Genomic DNA, 21,963 nt, shown 5'->3' on the forward strand with positions numbered 1-21,963 from the left:
AACAAGATATTGAGCAGGTGAGGTGGGAGCTGTAAGAACTTACAAGCCTGGCACACCAGCAGGAGCTGCCGCCGGATGGTGAGTGGCGGTTCCCCAGCCTCAGCCCAGAGGCTGGGTATGGGACTGGTCCAATAAGCACCCATGGCCAGTCTAATCCCAGCATGGTGGACAGTGTCAAGGATCTGCAAATAAGACGGCCTCGCTGACCCATACACTGTGCACTCATAGTCCAGCCTTGAACGCACAAAAGCTCAATAAAACTGAAGGAGACGCGCCCTGTCCGCTCCCCAAGACCTGTGGCTGAGGCACTTGAGGATGTTAAGTGCCTTCAGGGTTCTGGCTTTCAAGTCGCGAAGGTGTGGCAGCCATGACAACCTGGAGTCAAAAATTAGGCCCAGAAACCGTACTGTGTCTCTAAAATGTAGGACAATACCCCCCATATGCAAAGCAGGCAAAGTAAAAAGATGACGAGAACGATTAAAATGAAAACAGACACACTTATCGGCAGAAAACCAAAAACCCGTCTTTGCAGCCCACTCCTCTAACCGCCGCACTGTGAGCTGCAACTGATGGCTCACGGTGGCAACACTGGAGGAGGAACAGAAAACAGCAAAGTCGTCCACAAATAAGGAGCACTGTACTGGACTCCTCACTGTAGACATTATACTGTTGATGGCTATGGCAAAGAGGGTAACGCTTAAAACACTGCCCTGGGGGACACCGTTCTCTTGCTCAAAGTGATCAGACAGTGTGTTACCAACGCGGGTCCGAAAAAACCGCTGAGACAGGAAAGACCAGACACAGCATTATGCCTGTATGGTTGTATGCACTTGAGGTCAAAAGCCAAATAGATAATAAAAAATAACATTATGTCTGTCCAACAGAAGGCTTGTCACATTTGCAAGAAATGTGACAGAGCCAAAATCTATGAAACTGCTGGTTACCTTTCACACAGCCCAAGAAGGTGATTATTTTTGCAACTGGTCAGAAGATGGGCATGACTCTTTCTTGTTCAGAGTTTGGCTGAGTCTTGTGAATACTGTGGCAGTATATGGTGGGAATGTGATTCTAAGGTCTCTTTCTTTGCTCTTTCTCTATGTCACAGAGTTCTAGCTTCTCCATAACATCTTTACAATTAAAGCTATTGGAAGCAATGTTATTTTTCCAGATAATCGAATTCAGTTGATAGGTTGTCTTCACTATGTACAATCTTAGCCTTTGCATCAGCTTTGTCAGTCATTCATGCATTCCTTGTATTACATAGAAGCCATAAAGAAAGGAATTAATAAAAATTATGTTAAATCACTTAAATCACTGACATTTAAACTGTACTCTGCATTAACAATAATGTCTCACTATACAGCTGAACAATATTTGTGACTATACCAGCTAAATGCAACATTTTGAAATAAATTGTTGCTTTTATCAGTTGTATTAAATAGTTGTTGTCTGTCTTTTATTAATACCATCGCTTAACATTTCATTACTCTGGTATTTTACCTAGAAAATAACCTCCATTTATAATAACACAGGCCTGATAATCAGAGTGCAGCAGAGTACATAACTCCACCTTTAAAAACTAGACAAGGAGGCATAGTCTACACTACAGGAAAATGCTTTTGGTATTTTGTATTGTGAATGTGCAAATCACACATCAGGTGTAAGTAATTTTCATTATCAGCAAAAAAAATTATAAATGAGTAAATGTAAGGTGCTGGGTAGTAAGTGTAGGTATTTAAAGATTCTTAATAAGACCTCTGCAAGATTAGAAATTACCTACTTTACACAATATTAATACTACTCACTTCTGCTTAGTACGTTTTTGTTTGCTTTAGGTGCATCACCCCAAACAATAACCCCATAAAATGACAAGAAGTGAAAAAAGTAAAATTAGATCAACATAGGCAGTGACACTTGTAATGGCAAAACATGATGAACTGACCTTCTTGGTTAGTTTATCTATGTATTTAGTCCTTTAATCCATTTCAGTTTGATATCCACTTGGACTCCAACAAATTTTATGCATTTTGTTTCATTTCTTGTATGACTGTTAATGTATACTTCCTGCACTAACAGGTCTTTTTTGCTTGTTTGAAATTGAATAATACAAGTCTTTGAGAAAGTAAAACTTAAAACTATTGCTGTGAACTAGTTGTACAACTGTCCAGCTACTGTCTGAGTTGTATGTGGAAGTTGTGATTTCCATTACTAATGTGGGACCTCACACATTATGTTCTCCTGTTCTAGAGTTAGTTTCATTCCTTTGATAGAATTTGTGATTGAGGTCCCCTATGATAAAGGTAATATTCCATCCATGCAAAAAGGAATGCCATTAATGATGTAACATTTTTGGTTGCCAAATAGGATTTTGTGGTCCACACAACAAAGGCTTTCACTAGGTCATATGTTTGGCTTTGCCAGGACTTCATTTATGAGGTCAAGAAGCTGTTACCAAGTTCCATTTAGAACAGTTAGTCAGTTCTATTATACAACTTTTTCACAAAAATGTTTGAAAAACTGAAACAAGTGTCAAATCAATTGTGGTTTGCTTATTTCCTATTTTATAGATGAGTATTACTACAGCATTTTTTAGTTTGTTTGCAAGTATATCCTTATTAGAAAGATAGCTCAAATGCAGTCATATTATGCAACCATGACAATTTCATACTCTGATAGAAATCCCATCAGAGCCAGAAGAATTAATATGTTTTAGGCACCCTATGCTTCTCCGTGATCCATGGACATTGTCAAAGTAAGGTGACTTCTGTACCATAGGTACTACCACTTCAGATGAGTGATCTGTGAGAAGAATGAGTGAGATCTGTGAGGACGCCAGACAAACATGTGGTTCATGAAAAGAGCCAGCAGCCTTTCAGTAGTTGCAGAGGGAACAGTCTGGATGATTGACTGATCTGACATTATAAAATCAGCCAAAATGATATTGAATGCTGGTACTGTGAGTATCTGAAAGGATTAGGAAACTACAGCTCTTATTTTTCCCAAGGGCATGCAGCTGTACTATGAGCACATGGTTAAAAGAAGATGACATCTTCTAGGGTAAAATATTGAAGAGGTAAAATAGTGTCACCAGATGGAGACTACTCAGGAGGACATCTTCATCAGGAAAACATAACATATCTCCTACAGTTTGGAAAGTGTAACATTAGAACCAGGCGCGGCTCGTGGTTTCTATACTGGGGAAGGCTGCGGCATTTATCGATCGGAGCCAACATAGACCTCGGGTTACGCTACAGATCAGTCTGACATAAACAACTAAGAATTCAGGGGGAGGGGGTGAGCAGATTACTCTCTGTCCATAATTTTACGTACTGTATCTTCTATAATCAGGTATTAAATATCGTTAGAAGCTAACTTCGAGTTAAAATCTTTGGTTAGTGTTTTTATACGTCATCATTACATTTTCTGACACTGTGCAGCAAATCATGTGAAAAGATATGTTTCGGAGAGATCTTTAATGCGGGTCTGGATGCACCAAGTTCTTTCACTTTCATCCTATGGCCGTGTTCCAAGTTTTTACCTATTAAATTGCACACTGAATTCATATTGCGCTTGTTTCACACTCGTGGTATGTCGTAGATATTCACCAGCAAGTAAAACTCACTAAAATCTTGCAAAATAAACTCCGAAAAAGAAACTTGCTAATATCACACGGTATCAACAAATGCAGTCAGCATCAGCAAGCAAGGAAAGTAAAGTAACGGGACAAATTTCGCGCGCTTTGTCCTCTAACCACTTATGAAACTCTCGCTAGATGGCAGTACTGGTATGTTACTGTCGTATAGTGCACTCTGGCGGGATATTTGCAAACTTATTCTAAATATGGATAAAATAGCCAATGGCAGAAACAAAACAACTATGTAAAATATTATCAAAACAATAATACTAAACGTCAATTAATGACGCGTTGAAGCGTAGTAGAGATGTGCAGAGACAGAGATTGGATAGCGAAGTTACGGCCACTCTACATTCCTTTATTACATAGATAGTGGAACCTGAAAAATGTGTGGCGGTTGGTATGACACCCTTAGGCTACAAGCTCTGAGCCTTCGGGTCGCCCATAAAGAGCAGTACTATGTAGAAGCCACGCCCCCAAACCGCTACTACATGCAGCTTACGGACGCTCCAAGGCGCAGCCTAAACACTACTAACCGTTCGGAAAACCTCTATCGATACAAACAGTTCCAAAAACGTTGACTGTCGTAATTTTAATCGGAATGGGAAATATGCAAAATTCGTCCTGATAATTTAAATTATGTAATACGTTCTTGCGGAATTTACTTTAACATATATTTTGGGGCGGCTCCGCCTCAGAGCCTTTAATTACGAGCCGCGCCTGATTAGAACCCTTAATCAGATAGGGAAGTTAGAAAATTTAAAAAGGAAATGAATAGGTTGCTGTTGGATATTAGGGGAATTAGTGAAGTGGGTAGTAGGAACAGGATTTCTGATCAGGTGAGAAGAGTGTTATCAATAAAAAATCAAACAGGGGCTATGTAGAAATGGATCTAATAATGAATAAGAAAATAGGAACATGGGTATGTTACTACAAACAGCATAGTGAACACATTATCATAGCCAAGATTGACACAAAGCCAACACCCACCACAGTTCATATGCCATTTAGCTCTGCAGATAATGAAGAGGCTAGAACAACATATGATTAGGTAAAAGATTATTCAGGTAGTTAAGAGAAATGAAAATTTAATTATGATGGGGTACTGGAATTCAATGGTAGGTAAAGGAAGATGTAAAGTAGTAGAAGAACATGGACTGGTGGAAGGTAATGACAGATGACACTGTGTGGTAAATTTTGCAAAAAGTATAATTTAAGTATTGCTAATACTTGGTTTAAAATTCATGGAAGATGGTTGTATACATGGAAGAGACATGTAGCCACAGGAAAGTTTCAAATAGACTACACAACAGTATGACAGAAATTTCAAAATGATATTTTAAACTGCAAAATATTTTTATGGGCAGATGTGGACTCTATCTGTGTTGAAAGAACTAGAGGTTGTTGATGCAATTTAAATGTTTTGTTCTTCCATACAATTGGTAGGCCACCTCTCCTTGAATTTTGTAATGAATAAAAATAAAAAAAATAAATAAAGTGACAGAATTGAGTGGACTTTGAACATAAAATCTGCCAGTTTTGCTTAATTCTGACATTCTACTACTATAGTTTCACTATGTTCACTACTTGAAACTGTCTGATTTCTATTCAGTGTATTCCTGGTCATCTTCTTTGATTTTACTATTGTTCTTGGTGACTTCATTCTTCACTGTTTCCTCTTGGCCCATAAAATTTTTCATTTGCATCTCTTACAGTCTCCTCAGTTTTTGTTACATTACTATCCACTTCTTCTAGGTCTTTCTTTTCTTTCAAATTTTCTTTCTTACCCAAATTTGTTATCACCTCTAGTTCTCCACCCATGGCTGCACGTATTTGTTTACTTTAGTTTTTGTAGTTTTCCATCCAATTTCGAAATCTTTGCTTTGATATCTTTATTTCTTCTGCTGTTTTTCTCTCTCATGCTTTCTGTCCTTCCTTTTCTCTTAGCTGTTGCACTTACTGTTCTTGTATACTTTGTTCTGACTCAGAGCAATAAATTCTTCAAACTCCATAGCTAAACCAAAAACTGAAATTTCCTGGCAGATTAAAACTGTGTGCCCGACCGAGACTCGAACTCGGGACCTTTGCCTTTCGCGGGCAAGTGCTCTACCAACTGAGCTACCGAAGCACGACTCACGCCCGGTACTCACAGCTTTACTTCTGCCAGTACCTCGTCTCCTACCTTCCAAACTGGTTCGCAGGAGAGCTTCTGTAAAGTTTGGAAGGTAGGAGACGAGGTACTGGCAGAAGTAAAGCTGTGAGTACCGGGCGTGAGTCGTGCTTCGGTAGCTCAGTTGGTAGAGCACTTGCCCGCGAAAGGCAAAGGTCCCGAGTTCGAGTCTCGGTCGGGCACACAGTTTTAATCTGCCAGGAAGTTTCATATCAGCGCACACTCCGCTGCAGAGTGAAAATCTCATTCTCTAAACCAAAAACTGTTTATTGGACAGAAACTTATTCTTGATCACAAATGAACTCAAGCATATATTTCCTGTTCTTATTTACCGTCAGGCTACTTTTATAATCTTCATTAGATATGAGAGACTCCTGCCTTGACAATAAACATCAGCAAGTTTGAACATAAAATTGTTTACACACACATGCTTTTCTACTTAATCAACGTACACATCTTCATATATACTATGCAAGCCACAGTATGATGTGTGGAGGATGGTACCCTGTATATAGTCATTTCATCTTCTGTCCCACTCATAAATAGAGAGAGGGAGAAATGGCTGCCCATATGCCTCCATATGATGCCTAATTTCTCATATCTTAGCTTCATGGTTCATAGGCAAATTGTATGTTGGTGGCAGTAGAATCATTCTCCAGTCAGCTTGAAATGCTGGTTCTCCAAATTTTCTCAATAGTGTTACTTAAAAAGAATCTCAAATTCCATCAATGGATTCAACATCTACATCATACTCCACAAGCCACCTTATGGTGTGGTAGAGGGAACTTTCGGTACCACTATCTGATCCCTCCAACCCTGTTCCACTCGCTAATAGTGTGTGGGAAGAATGATTGTCGGTAAGCCTCTGTATTGGCTCTAATTTCTCAGATTTTCTCCTCATGGTCTATACGCAAGATGTATGTGGAGGGAAGCAATCAGTTGTTCAACTCTTCCTTAAAAGTGCTGTCCTGAAATTTCAATAGTAAATTTCCCCCTGATGCACAAAGTTTATCTTGTAACGTCTGACAGTAGAGTTTGTTTAGCATCTCCGTAACGATCTCTCACCAGCTAAATGATCCCGTGTTGAAACACACCATTCTTTGTTGGATCTTCTCTATCTGCTTTATCAGTCCTATGTGATAGGGATCCCTGTTAGATGAACAATACTCAAGAATCGGGCAAACAAGTGCCTTATAAGCCACTTATTTTGTGGATGAGTTACATTTCCTTAAGATTCTTCCAATGAATCTGCTTTCCTCACTATTATTTTATGTGGAAACTCCACTTAAGATTGCTCTGGATAGTTACGCCTAAATATTTTATGGCAGAGGCTGACTCCAGCTGTTTGTCATCAATAGTGTAGCTGTACAGTCATGGATTTCTTTTCCTATGTATGCACAATATGTTACATTTATTTATGTTCAGGGTCAACTGCCAGAGTCTGCACCATTCATCAATTCTCTGCAGGTCATTCTGCAAATTCTTACCATCTCCTGGCATTGCTACTTTGGTATAGGCAACTGCATTATCTGCGAATAGTTTTAAAGAGCATCCAACACTTTCTACAAGATCATTTATATATATTGTAAACAGCAATGGTCCTATCACACTACCTTATGGTACTCCAGATGTTACCTTTACATCTGTCAATTTTGTTCTGTTAAGAGCAACATGTTGAGTTCTATCTGCAAGAGAGTCTTGAATCCAATTGCAAGTCTGCTCCAATACTCTGTAAGCTCATATTTTTTCCATTAAATAACAATGTGGGACAGTCTCGAATGCCTTACTGAAATCAAGGGACATGGTATCACCATGAATGCCATTGTCCACTGCACTGTGGATCACATGGAGGAACAGAGTGAGCTGAGTTCCACAGGATCTCTGTTTGCAGAGTTTCACAGGATCTCTGTTTGCGACATCCATGATAATGTTTATAGAGGAGATGTTGATTTTCCAAAGACGTCATAATTCTTGAGCATAGAACATGTCCCATAATTCTACAACAGATTGACATAAATGATGTAGGTCTATAATTGTGTGGATCTGTCTTACAGCATTTCTTAAAAATGGGAATGACCTGCACTTTTTTCCGGTCATTAGGTACCTTTCGTTGCTCAAGCAATCTACAATAAATTCCTGCTAGAAGGGGAGCAAGTTTTTTCATATAATCTTTATAGAATTTATAGGTATCTCATCTGGTCTTGGCACCTTTCCATAACTAAGTGATTGTAGCTACTTTTCAGTTCTGTGATCGATTGTCTCAATATCTGCCATTTTGACGTTCATACAACAATTGAAAGGATGGACAGTGTTACAATCTTCTGTGGTGAAACAACTTTGGAAGACCGAATTCAGTATAGTATTTTGGCCTTCTTGCTATTATCTTCTGTTTCAGTGCCAGTGTGGTCACTGAGAGAGCGAATAGATGATTTTGACCCACTTACTGATTTTACATACAACCAGGTTGGTTGACAACGTCTTACTTTTAAAATCATTGAACTCTTCTCCCATTGCTCTCCTTATGCTCATTTTTGCTTTGTTCAGCTTTGGTTTGTCTGCTAGGTTTTTACTTCTCTTGAATCTGAGATGAAGTGCTCTTCGTTTATGTAGCACTTTTCTAACATGGCTATTAAACCATGCTGCATCTTCCCCATCCCTTAAAACCTTACTTGGAATATCCCTTTGAATTTTTTCCATTTTTTCTCCACATCTTTGTCCTTATCACCAAATATTTAATGCTGATTGCTGAGATATTCTGGAATTTGTATCCTATTACCCTTGCTGAGCATATATATCTTCCTACCTTTCTTAACATTCCTTCTAGGACCCACTGTCATAGATGCTGTCATAGCCTTATGATCACTGATACCTTCTTCTATGTTAACTAATTTGACAAGTTCAGGGCTGTTTGTTGCCAGGAAGCCTAAGTTGTTACCCTCATGAGTTGGTTCTCTAACTGTCCGCTCAAGGTAATTTTCAGACAAGACATCCAGAACAATTCCACATGAATTCCTGTCTCTGGCACCAGTTTTATTGGCATAACAGTCCCAATCTATACCTGACAAGTTGAAGTCACCCCTATTACAATGGCATGATCCGGAAAATAACTAATGATATTCTGCAAGTTCTGTCTGAAGCTCTCTACAAGTACAGATGCTGACCCAGGTGGTCTATAAAAGCAGCTAATCACCATTTTTGACCGTTCTTTGATACTCAATTTCACCCAGATTAATTCACATTCAGAATCCATGATAAGCTCGCTAGATTTTATCTAATTTTTTACTGCAATAAACACACTGCCATCATTGCCAACTAACCTATCCTTATGGTAAACATTCCAATCTGAACTTAGGATTTTGTTGTCATTGATGTCTGGTTTCAACCAACTTTCTGTTCCCAATACTATCTTGGATTCCCATTAAAGTTCCCAAAGCAGCTCTGTAATACTTGTGTGTTGTTCAAACCTACTGTTAACAAATCCATAAGTCTGCTTCTGAATTGCTTCAATGTCTTTCTTTAATCTGACTTGGTGCAAATCTTAAGCACTACTCAAGAATGGGTTTGCACTAGTATCCTATATGTCGTCTCTTTTGCAGATGAACCACACTTTCTCAAAATTCTCACAATAAACTGAAGTCAATCATTCATCTTCCCTAACACTGTCCTCATTTACTCATTCAGTTTCATATTGCTTTGAAGCATTATACCCAGATATTTAAATGATCTTACTGTGACACTACTAATGCTTCATTCAAAAATTACTGGTTTATTTCTCCTACTCATCTGCATTAACTTACATTTTTCTTCATTTACAGCTAGCTGCCATTCATAACATCAACTAGAAATTTTGTTTAAGTCATATTCTTCTCTGTTTTGCAGTCAAAATACTTTTATGCTTCTTACAAACACATTATTTCACTTGGCACTCTGATAGCTATATTCCTCACCATAGTGGCCTTCACGTGGCTACACATAAATTGGAGACACTGTAAAGGTATAGATACCTTACAATGTGCAGTCTCACTGAATCAGAATGTTTGCCCAAGGTAATTGGTTATGAAACAGAATTCATTTCCCAGATGTGGCAACGTAACTGCAAACTTGTTAAAGCTTCCCATACTGGGAAAACAACTTTACTGACCACTGAGGATTGAGTGATCATGACTAGATATACTCAACACTCTTTGACACACCAACTGTGCCACAAAGGGCCCACTAGTTGTCACCTACATCCATGAGGGCTGTTGACCAAATCCTCAGTTTCATGTATTTCTAGCTGATAGACTAAATTGTTTAAACATTAATCTCTTTCAGCCAATAAGCTCTAGAAACAGGCTGTAGGCATTTTCAGTGGCCCTTTCCTGTTCCTTGTAATGGCACTTTTCTACAAAGTGCTGCTCCTGCCAGCACTTCTTGGATGTTTATTTCCAACAGATGTAAAACTCTTGCTACTATAAGAAATAAATTAGTCTTTAAGCCAGCATATTGGGTCCCAAACACAAACCACTTAAATAGATTGTGGAAAAGTCACTCCATCATCTCCAGGCTGGCCAAAAGCCCCTTCCACCAGATTCCAGAAACTGGTCCTGGCATGCTCCACTGTGAAGAGGATGGTTCCAAGGCATGGCCAAGATTGATGCATTACAAGTTGTTTTTGAACTGACAGTATTCTACCATATTTTTAGTATGTACTGTAAGGAGGCTCCTAGTTTCTTGATTCCATGTGCTTTGGTTTGGCATCTTTTATTTCATGTGTTTGCAGTTATTCGTAGGTTAATGATAAGTTACTGTGCCAGTGTCACTCCTTAACTGTACATGTATGTATATATTAAATTTAGATATTAGTAACTGTAAACATAATCCACTTAACATTATATGAGGGTTGTCCAGAAAGTAAAACAATGCATTTTTTTTCTTCAACAATTCTTTATTGAACATAATGAGAATTACACACATGAAAGAATGGTGTTTCATATACAAACCCTATTTTTCCCATTCTATGGCCTTCCTTCAGCACGAAACAAGGGCATGTATGCCCTGTTGCTACCAGTCCCTGTCCTAGTGGCAGAGCCAGTGCTTCACTTTGTGAATCACCTCCTCATTGTCCTCAAAATGTCTTCCATGAATGGCATCCTTTAATCTGTCCTTGCAAATGATAACATCAGCTCGCTGCAACATGTCAGGTGTGACAACTGTGGATGGTCTCCCCAATCGCTGTAAATCACGGAGCTCTGCCGAACTGCCTTCTGATGACCTCACCCTCCGTGCCCAGCGACTAACTGTATCTGTCAACAGCAAATGCTCTATAGACTTTGCACAAACATTTGTGAATATTCCCCACAGTTTCTTTCTCTGCAGTGAGAAATTCAATGACAGCATGTTGCTTGTAATGTACATCACCTACAGACGCCATTTTGAAAATGTCCTGCAGCTACACTATCTGTCAGAAGTGACAGAAACTTGGCATGATCACTAGGAAGACTTCAAATAATACATATGTAAAATTTTGCATTTGTGGCATTGTTTTTGTCTGAGAAAAAAAAATGCAGTGCATTACTTTCTGGGCAATTGTCATACATGTTACAACTACACACATCAATACAGTTGCACAGTAACATTTAGTATAAACAAAGTAAAATATGAATTGATAGGCAACCTGATGCCATGGCATTGAGGGAACATTATGAGTATATCACCTCCAGATGGCAAGGAGGTGGGACACACCTCTATCATCTATTCTTTTTTCTTTTCTTAAAAAAAAATTGTTGTTATAATTTTGTATAACCTAAATCATATATATGATTAATCAAAATACAAATGTTGCTTAAGAAAAATGTTGCTTAAAAAAACCATAAGAGAAAAGTAACAGCCCAGGTGGCAGGGATGGTCAATGGTGCACATGGCATGTGATGCGTAACCACAATAGTCAGCAAGTGCAGTGATCAAGAGACCTAAATGTCCAGCACTAATAAACTGGGCAGCCAAAAAAAGAACCTCCACTTAAGTTTAGTTCCCAACCTTGATTACAAACCCACATTCAAAATTAATGAAATGAATTGGTTGAGCTACGTTGCAACATACTTCATTACTGTTACAGACAATAAAAAATTCAGAATGTCATTTATTCTACATATTTACATTCTAATGAGTTACTGTATTATGTCATAAAAAATTTGTCTTACATGGATAATATTTTCAAAACTGAGATATTTTTAATATATTCACCACTTTACACATATATACATTAATTTTGTTCATCATATTATTATTTCTCTTTGCCCAAAAAAATATACTGGAAAATACAAAGATAGTTTTATGGCTAAAAACAACTTCTCTAAAGTCTTCCATAACCACAGGGATGAGTCAGCCTCTATTCCCGATTGTGGGATACAGCATAAACATTCACACTTACATACACACACACACACACACACACACACACACACACACACACACACACACACACACACACACACTTAACATAAAATACATAAACAGTATACGTTCAGGAAATATATGAATTTTTAGCTTTTATTGGTAAAAGAGCTTGCATTATGTAATCTTACCCTCCCACACATCACCGTTAAAGTTCTCATTCTTTGCACAAATTGTGAAAACTTCGAAAGGAGTAAGATTACAAAAGAAGAACTTTTTTACTTATCTTGATTATCTCTGTGTTGTTGTTGTTGCTGGCTCAAAATCTTGTTGTGTCTAGGAGTAAATTCTTGCTGCTGAAAATTCTGGTTTAACGTTGTGGGTTCTTGAAGATGAAATAACTGATGAAGAGTTGCCTGTTGCTATGAATATCTTTTTATTTTATCCTATTCCTCTAAACCACACCAACTTCATAATTACCACATCCAAAAAAACCAATAATTACATTCTTGATGACAAACTTTAAAAAACACCTTCTTCCATCTGAGCAATGCCCATTACTACTTACATACTGCAGTACTCACAATTTCCAAAGAGTTTACAAAGCAAAAGAGTTTACAAACTTTCTCACCAGGAGAACAATCTTTACCAAATTATATCATTATTTCATAAATAAATATAGAAACAGATTTAATAATTAGCATCTAATTGCACAATTAATAATATGAATTTTAAGTGTGCCAGAAATTTTGTAATTTCAATCATTCTTAAAAGAAGATTAATTTTAACTGTTATTACATATTGATTGTAACACATTAATTTCTGTTTTCTATATTTTAGCCTGAAATATAATACATTGTATACAAAATCATATGAATTCTTTTAGTGAAACAGCTGAGATAATTTTAATCTATGCAAGAATTGACAGCATATGTGGTATCAGTTTTTTATATATATATATATATATATATATATATATATCTAAAAAGAAAGATGATGAGACTTACCAAACAAAAGCGCTGGCAGGTCGATAGACACACAAACAAACACAAATATACACACAAAATTCAAGCTTTCGCAACAAACTGTTGCCTCATCAGGAAAGAGGGAAGGAGAGGGAAAGACGAAAGGATGTGGGTTTTAAGGGAGAGGGTAAGGAGTCATTCCAATCCCGGGAGCGGAAAGACTTACCTTAGGGGGAAAGGACAGGTATACACTCGCACACACACACATATCCATCCACACATACAGACACAAGCAGACATATTTAAAGACCAAAATCCCCCTAAGGTAAGTCTTTCCGCTCCCGGGATTGGAATGACTCCTTACCCTCTCCCTTAAAACCCACATCCTTTCGTCTTTCCCTCTCCTTCCCTCTTTCCTGATGAGGCAACAGTTTGTTGCGAAAGCTTGAATTTTGTGTGTATATTTGTGTTTGTTTGTGTGTCTGTCGACCTGCCAGCGCTTTTGTTTGGTAAGTCTCATCATCTTTCTTTTTAGATATATTTTTTCCACGTGGAATGTTTCCCTCTGTTATATATATATATATATATATATATATATATATATATATATATATATATATATAAAGATAAAGATAATGTTAGAGGAGGATGATTTATTATAACTACTTGCAGTAGCTGCACATACTTGTTTCAAGTCCATTGTACTTCAAATGTTCTAAAAATTTTGCTTCTGAGTACAAACAATGACCGAATAAGAATTCCACTAGAATTTTACAAAAAAGTGAAAATGATGGTATAATTTTTACCTGATGTGGAAGACTATTGTAAATTTCTGGAGCACTATTTATATTGGAGGTTTTATTAGCTGACATCCTTACTGATTGTAAGACACGAAGCGGTTCCTTTTGCCAGAATGAGATTTTCACTCTGCAGCGGAGTGTGCGCTGATATGAAACTTCCTGGCAGATTAAAACTGTGTGTCGGACCAAGACTCGAATTGAGGCCCTTTGCCTTTCGCGGGCAAGTGCTCTACCAACTGAGCTACCCGAACATGACTCACGCCCTGTCCTCACAGCTTTACTTCTGCCAGTACCTCGCCTCCTACCTTCCAAACTTTCCAGAAGCTCTCCTGCGAAACTTGCAGAACTAGCACTCCTGAAAGAAAGGATATTGCGGAGACATGGCTTAGCCAGCCTGGGAGATGTTTCCAGAATGAGATTTTCACTCTGCAGTGGAGTGTGCATTGATATGAAACTTCCTGGCAGATTAAAACTGTGTGCCAGACCGAGACTCGAACTCGGGACCTTTGCCTTCTCATTCTGGAAACATCCCCGGGGCTGTGGCTAAGCCATGTCTCCGCAATATCCTTTCTTTCAGGAGTGCTAGTTCTGCAGGGTTCGCAGGAGAGCTTCTGTAAAGTTTGGAAGGTAGGAGGCGAGGTACTGGCAGAAGTAAAGCTGTGAGGACGGGGTGTGAGTCGTGCCTGGGTAGCTCAGTTGGTAGAGCACTTGCCCAAAAGGCAAAGGTCCCGAGTTCGAGTCTCGGTCCGGTACACAGTTTTAATCTGCCAGGAAGTGTTCCTTTTGCCTTGTATCATACACATGGATATTAAAGTTTTTATTTATATCTTTTAATTTCTTTCTGACATTTTTATAAATTTCTATTTTACACATATAGTGAAGAGGGAGGATTGACAATCTGTTGAGCTCCATACATTGCTTGTTCTTTTCTGAGTCAACTGAATGTCTTAACTAGTAAGTGTTTTACCCCAGAATATAATTCCGTACAGTAGGATGCTGTGGTATTGTGCAAAGTAGACAATTTAGGCAGTATGAGTACTTGTTTTAACAGACAGTAAACATGGAGTGTAACTTATTTTATTTAGTGTTCCATTTATTTTTATTTTGTGTGAATGTCTTAACTAGGAGGTGTTTTACCCTAGAGTATAATTCTGTACAGTAGGATGCTGTGGTATTGTGCAAATGAGACAATTCAGACAGTGTGTATACTTGTTTTAACAGATAGTAAACATGGAGTGTAACATATTTTATTTAGTGTTCCATTTATTTTGATTATGTGTGTATGTCATTTGAAGTCATTCTGAAGCCATTTTCCTGAAAACTATGTTTCCAAGGAAGATGTACTTTTGTTGGTTTTATTGTCACACTGGAATTGTATCCGTCACCTTTGAAACAGAAATTTAGGGACCAATCAGTTAGTTGTGCTGCAGTGTTCACTTGGAGAGTTTCCTGTAATAAGCATGCTTGTGTCTTCTGCAAAACAAAAAGTATGGTTAGGTCTAGATCATTCATATACAAGAGAAAAAGGATTGGCCCAAGTATGGATCCTTGAGGAACTCAATATCAGTGAGAATTTTTGTTTTTGTCTGAAAATTTCATTAACCTCTTATACATTACTTTTTGTGTTATTTTACTAAAGCCAGATAATAAGGCAGTTCGTCTATAGTTTTCTATGTATGATTTGTCTCCTTTCCTATGAATAGGGACTACTTTAGCAAATTTAAAATAGTCTGGACAGTAACGATGCCTCACAGACAGCGACATGAAAATACACATAGATGTCAGCATTTGAGAAATGCTATGTAGCTGGGCTCAGAGAAGCCAGTTGGAGCAATCAGAAAATCACTCAGCATTTGAATAGGAACAATGCCACTACTCAGCGATGTTGGCAAGAATGGGTGAACCATGCCAGACACAGTGACAAGGAGAAAATGGTCAACCTAGAGAGACAACAGAACATGAGGATCGACCATCTGAGAGGCCATTCAGAGCCTGGATTCATCATTAGCATTGATCCAAAGTGCAACTGGTGCTCATAGAAAGGGGCATGAGCTAATGGCACCACTTGCACTGACTACCATTGACCTCTGTACACAAACAAGCCTGCCTGCAGTGGGATTGGGCACATTCAACCTGGAATCTGATTGACTAGAGTAGAATTGTCTTCAGTGATGAGTCCTCCTTCAGACTGAGCCCAAATGACCACCAAAAATGTGTCTAGAGATGCCTCAGATGGTGGCAGGATAGCAGCCTGACTTTCACTCTCCATATGGCCAGAGAATCAGGAGTGATGGACAGGTGGAAATTTCATTCCACTGCAGGGACCCTCTGATTGTCATCTGGAGCACCATTACAGCACAGTGGTATGTCGCAGATGTTCTATGCTCCATTTTGTTGCCCTTTATGGCAAGCCATCCTGGGCTTACATTTCAGCAAGATAAAGCCCATCCACACATGGCAAGAATTTCTACTGCTTGTCTTGATGCTTGGCTAATTCTACCTTGGCCAATAAGGTCACCGGATCACTCCCCAACTGAGAATGTTTGGAGCATTGTGGGTATGGTCCGCCAATCAGCTTGGATTTTGATTATCTAACATGCCAGTTGGACAGAATCTGGCATAATATCTACCAGGAGGACATTCAGCATCTCTTATCCATTGATACCAAACCAGCTAACTGCTTGGATAAGGGTCAGAGGTGGACTGACTTGTTCGATCTGTGAAGCTCTTTCTCTTGAATGAATCCTCCTTCCTTCTTTTTTATCATATCTGTGTCCATACAGGTACATCATATATACCAATTTCCATCCAATTCAGATAATTCCTAGATGGTTCCTCCATTTTTATAATCGTCTCTACAGGAATCATTTGCTAGTATGTAGTCTGGTATAGAAAAGGAAACAATCTGGTCAATATTTAGGCAGTGCTCAGTAATGCACAGATACATGGATACATATGTACTCAGCAGCCTACCAGAGTATATCAAATGTACTGTAAATAATACTGAAATGTGTAAGAGAGGATTAAGTATTATGTTTTGGGGAGCTAGGCCATTACCACTTACAACAATTTCATTTACAAATTACAGTCTTCGCAATTGTCATTGTCAAGTAAATAACATAAATGAAAACATGCAACCAGGCATAATACAGACTCTATACCCAACTTCAAATGAGTAATAGTGTTGTCCAGATTACACAACAGACAAATATTCGTATAACTATGACAAGCTCATGGAAGTAGTATGCCCATATTCCATTGTTCAAATTATCCCAGTTAACAGTTGGATTATGAAATGCTCAAAATAGAGGTAAGAATAAATAACAATGAAGATTGGTAATCACAAGTGTCACTGCAATGTTTAACAATGACGTAAAGGACATGGATCTGTCCCTTATCAAACTCCTTTTACTTCAGTGAAGATTGTCTTGACATAAATTTTAAAATTAATCTCTTAATTTATAGGTAGTGTCAACACTGAAATATTACAGTCTTTCATAGAGTTAGGTCTTTTTGTTATACTGTATCTTAGTGAAACTGGCATCCTTGACAAATTTCCATATACCAGAGACTCATTTCCTTGAGATCCATGGGATATAATACATGTAAAATAACTGAATGCATCTGTTAATAGTTCATTAGCTAATGCATCCAATAATTATTGATTCAACACTGGAAGGAACAACGAAAGGGAAACTTACAGTCAAATATTACAACAAGTAAAATAAATTACTGAGGTTACTAAGAACAACAGAATGTAGAAATGAAATCAACACAAAACTGGAAGTGATGGAAAGTAGCATCAAAACTGTAAAAAGGTTGATAACTGATGTTTGTCATTCAGATACTGTTAACTAATCTTATTATTGTACTCTCTTAAAAACATTTTTCTTTGTAATTTTTCTACCATATTAAATGAGACCATTCTTCAGAATAATTTATAATGTTTATTTCTTCATTTTAGGTTCCAACTGACAATCCTGATGGTGCACTTTGGATGCTGAAAGATGTCACTCAATATGAGTAAAAACAGTCAAGAAAGAAGAACTGCTCTGAGATTAGTTTAATTTCTTGGGTATGTCTAATGTGTATTATTAGTGATTCACAATAAAATTTTCATGATAAATATATAAAACACATAACATTCTCCTGTTGCTCCCAATGAACATCATTGTCTTATTTTAAGAAGTAATAGTACCTCTTTCAAATATTTTCAGAAGAGGATTTATGTAAGTGCCATAAAGGCAAATTATAGGATGGGGAAGATGGTCAATGTGCACTTGGTATGTATGCCAAAAGGTCTTGTACAAGGTGAGAAATTGCTCTGTTGGCAGCTATTCAGTGCACTGAGAACAGCTGGTCGCACGTCATAGGTCATGTTGGCTTGAATGATGCTCGTCACAAGAGTTTAGAAGCTATCCCCAGTTCTTTTAATTTATTGGGTAAAATGATTAAGACAGTTAGCCACACACGTGGGTTGGAAACATGTCTCATTGCAGCATCATGCCCACACCCAATATCAGTTCTGGTCCTCTGGTTTGAAGTCAAGTAGAATGTCTGAACTATAAATTAAACAATACTGGAATAATCTCTGATGCGTGTTTCTCAACCTCTGCTATCCAGTGGATAACTGGCTCAGTTTAATAATTCAAGTGTATGTACAGAAACAGAGCAGCTACTCTGGTACCAAGGTATGTGTGGTATGCTCATAGAGGTCTTTTACATAGAGTTAATGATGAGTTATCTTTGGGAATCAGAGGAAGGACCACCATATTACTCTCAGAAGGGAATGTTTGTCCTTGCATATTTGAAAAAGAACATGTTAATATGATGTTAAAAAACTGCAGAGAGCTGGCTCGAATAAGGAGTGAATAGCAGCTAAACCCTTAATCCATATTCGAATATATCTCACAAGGATAAGCTAGACACTAACAATGGCAGTATATTTATAGATATAGAGAACACAATCTTATCTTGTGTGATTATGGATTTTGAATGTGAACTGATCTGAGTGAGGGTAAGAATAAAAGGTGGCTCAAACATGATAATCAGGTGCTTTTAAAGACCACCTGACTCAGAAGCTGAAATAAGAGAGAACTTAAGATTAAACTAGGAGACCATTGCAAGAAATTTTCCTGGTCATGCTATGGTAATAGAGGGAGACATCAGTTCGCTAGTTACAGAATACGAGAGTCATGTGTTTCAATTGGTGTCAGAAACAAGGTTTCATGTGAGATTGTTCTGGATTTTTTTTCCTGGAAGTACTTCAAGCAGTTACTGATCAGGGCAATGTCTCAGACCACTTAATAAGTAGTAGAACCAAACATTTTGAAACAGTTAACACAGAGGACGAAATTAGTGATTGTTATGGAGCTACGGCATTAATAGCTAGATATGTCACAAGAAATGATAAGAAAGATAGAGGAATATTTTGCTGTTGATGGAGCAGGAAACAGAATGAAGACCAATGTATGTGGAATGGCTGTGGTGAATGGTAGCAGGAAGTGGGCATCTGGGTTGTCAGGATAATTTGACAGAAATTCAGAACCAGACCATTTATAGACTCAAAAGTGGAGTTGATTGCTCCAGACCTATTCCTTAAGAGGCAAAGAAGTCTTAAGGGGCATTCTGCAGTGACAGAGGGGCATATTGCCTGAAATAATGGAGGAGCTGGGAAACTCGTCCGGTCAGGAGACAGCTTGGCAGGCAAAAGGCTGACTCAGGGGTGCCCCAGTGCTCTCACCTGTCCTCTCCATGGCCGCACATGATCATTTCCAGCCCTTGGTTGTGGATAGCTGCATCTCTGGCAGCATCTGGTACTCCATGGGGCCAGACATGGTCATAGTTGTAACACAAGAGGTTGTCCCAGATGAATAAACTGTAATAAAGTAAAATTGGAAAAAATTATCCCTTAATCCTTTCATTAATCCCACTGTCTGATTGCTCACCACACACATTCCTTCCCCCATCCAAAGAGGTGCAGTTATGAGTGTTAAGTTTAATTTTAGCAAGTACAAAAGGCAGCAAACGTTAAGGGCTCCATTGTAGGTTGGATGACTCTTAGTGAAGGAGCTTAATCTAAAAGAGGGAATACTGGATTTGAACAATCATTTAAGTGAATGGGAAAAGAGGTGAAGATTATAATACATGGTGTTTCAAAAAGAATTACCTGGTTTTGAATGGTAATAATTATAAAACATGAGGTGTGCTAGCCAGGAAATGTATGTTGTTTGAATGGGTGTCGCCTAGAGTTTCAGAAAATTGCCATTAAATATCAATCAATGCATCTCCTCTGTTTACAGTCAGTCTGAGTTAATATGGCATCCACTTAACAGAAGGTGTTTTGTGTGCTGCAGTTTGCAGAATCAACCTCCCACTCCTGATGACATAGTGGAAACAATCAACAGATGTTTGAGCAGAGTCCATATAAGTCTGCTCACCACACAAGCAGAGAACTGGCAATGTCTTATACAACTGCCTGTGAAGTATTAAGACATTTTTTATTCTATAGACCATACAAACAACAATTAGTTCAAGCTCTTCAGGTTGGTGATAAAAGGAAATGGGCTGACTTCAACAACACACTGCTAGAGGACATGGAAGATGATACATTTTTTCCATGGTTAATTTTCAGTGATGAAGCAATGTTCCTTGTCAGTGTAAAGTAAACCTACATAATGCGTGCTTGTGGAGACTCCAGAATCAACATGGCATTATTGAACACCAAAGAGACTCACCTAAAGTAACCATTTTTTGTGCCATTTCTTATGAAAACGTGTACTGTTCCTTCTCGTTTGAGAGAAACATAGGGACTGGAGTGAGCTATCTTCAAATGCTAAAGAATTGACTTTTTTTTCACAGCTTCATAGGACTCCAGTGACTTCATTTTCCAACAGGGTGGAGCACCACCACACTGGCACAACAATGTACATCAGTTTCTAAATGACACTCTGCTTCAACACTGGATAGGGCACATGGGACCCCCAGATAGTGCCCCTCATTCTTGGCCTCCAAGATCACCAGACACGACCCCACACAATTTTTTTCTAGTGGCAATATGTGAGGAAAGTGTGTTCATCTCCTCTTTAACTTGTGACATAGAAGAAACAGAGACCAGAATAGCAGTTGCTGTAACTTTTGTAAAAGCAGATACATTGTGTAAAGTTTATAACAAATTTAGCTATCATGTAGATGTTCTTCGTGTAGCTGCTGGTGGACACACAGAGAATTTGTAATAGCAAAGCTAAAAATTTAAGATTTTGTGAGTATTTTGCAATTCATCCCATGTTGTTTATAGTATGTTTTTATCAATAAATGGATATTTGATATCAGGTGATTCTTTTTTAAACACCCTGGAGTTTTCAGTTTTGTATTCATATAAGAGTGTTGAATGCATTCCATACAAAATTTGTTTGGCCACTTACTTTCAGCAACAATTAAGGAGACAGTGGCTCTTGTTTTTGGCTGATTTGTTGCCTCTAGAGACTGGAGGTGGTACCATGGTGGCGACAGAGTATGGATCCAATGGGGCAGTGCGAAGGCAAGCAATGGGTGTCAGTCAGTCAGCAACTGGCTGGCATATGGTAATACCCAAGGCAGAAACAGGGGACTGTGGTTAAGACCAAGAGTGCTGGTGCTACTGAAGAAGGGTTAGCAGGTGGGACAAACAGCCCTCACTGGTTCAAATGGTTCAAATGGCTCTGAGCACTATGGGACTCAACTGCTGAGGTCATTAGTCCCCTAGAACTTAGAACTAGTTAAACCTAACTAACCTAAGGACATCACAAACATCCATGCCCGAGGCAGGATTCGAACCTGCGACCGTAGCGGTCTTGCGGTTCCAGACTGCAGCGCCTTTAACCGCACGGCCACTTCGGCCGGCGCCCTCACTGGAGACTGCAACAGTCAGTTACTGGGATGCACCAGTGGGATGCATTGGAGGATGTCAATCTAAAGGTGGAAAATATGCTGATAATAGTGGCACAAACTATTGGTAGTCTACAGTAAATCACTTAATTC

At 38.4% G+C, this 21,963-nt stretch overlaps 1 protein-coding gene across 1 annotated transcript in view; it reads left to right on the forward strand.

The window, feature by feature from the left end:
- Positions 1 to 18,058, forward strand: part of LOC126236661 (retinoid-inducible serine carboxypeptidase-like) — a 166,168-nt gene extending 148,110 nt beyond the window's left edge. Inside the window, exon 9 of the mRNA XM_049946134.1 lies at positions 17,909 to 18,058. Coding sequence (XP_049802091.1) covers positions 17,909 to 17,971 — 63 coding nt within the window. The 3' untranslated portion in view covers positions 17,972 to 18,058. The remainder of the gene's footprint in view (positions 1 to 17,908) is intronic.
- Positions 18,059 to 21,963: the final 3,905 nt, after the last annotated feature.

The sequence above is a fragment of the Schistocerca nitens genome, chromosome 1 (genome assembly GCF_023898315.1).
Source record: "Schistocerca nitens isolate TAMUIC-IGC-003100 chromosome 1, iqSchNite1.1, whole genome shotgun sequence".
NCBI lineage: Eukaryota > Metazoa > Arthropoda > Insecta > Orthoptera > Acrididae > Schistocerca > Schistocerca nitens.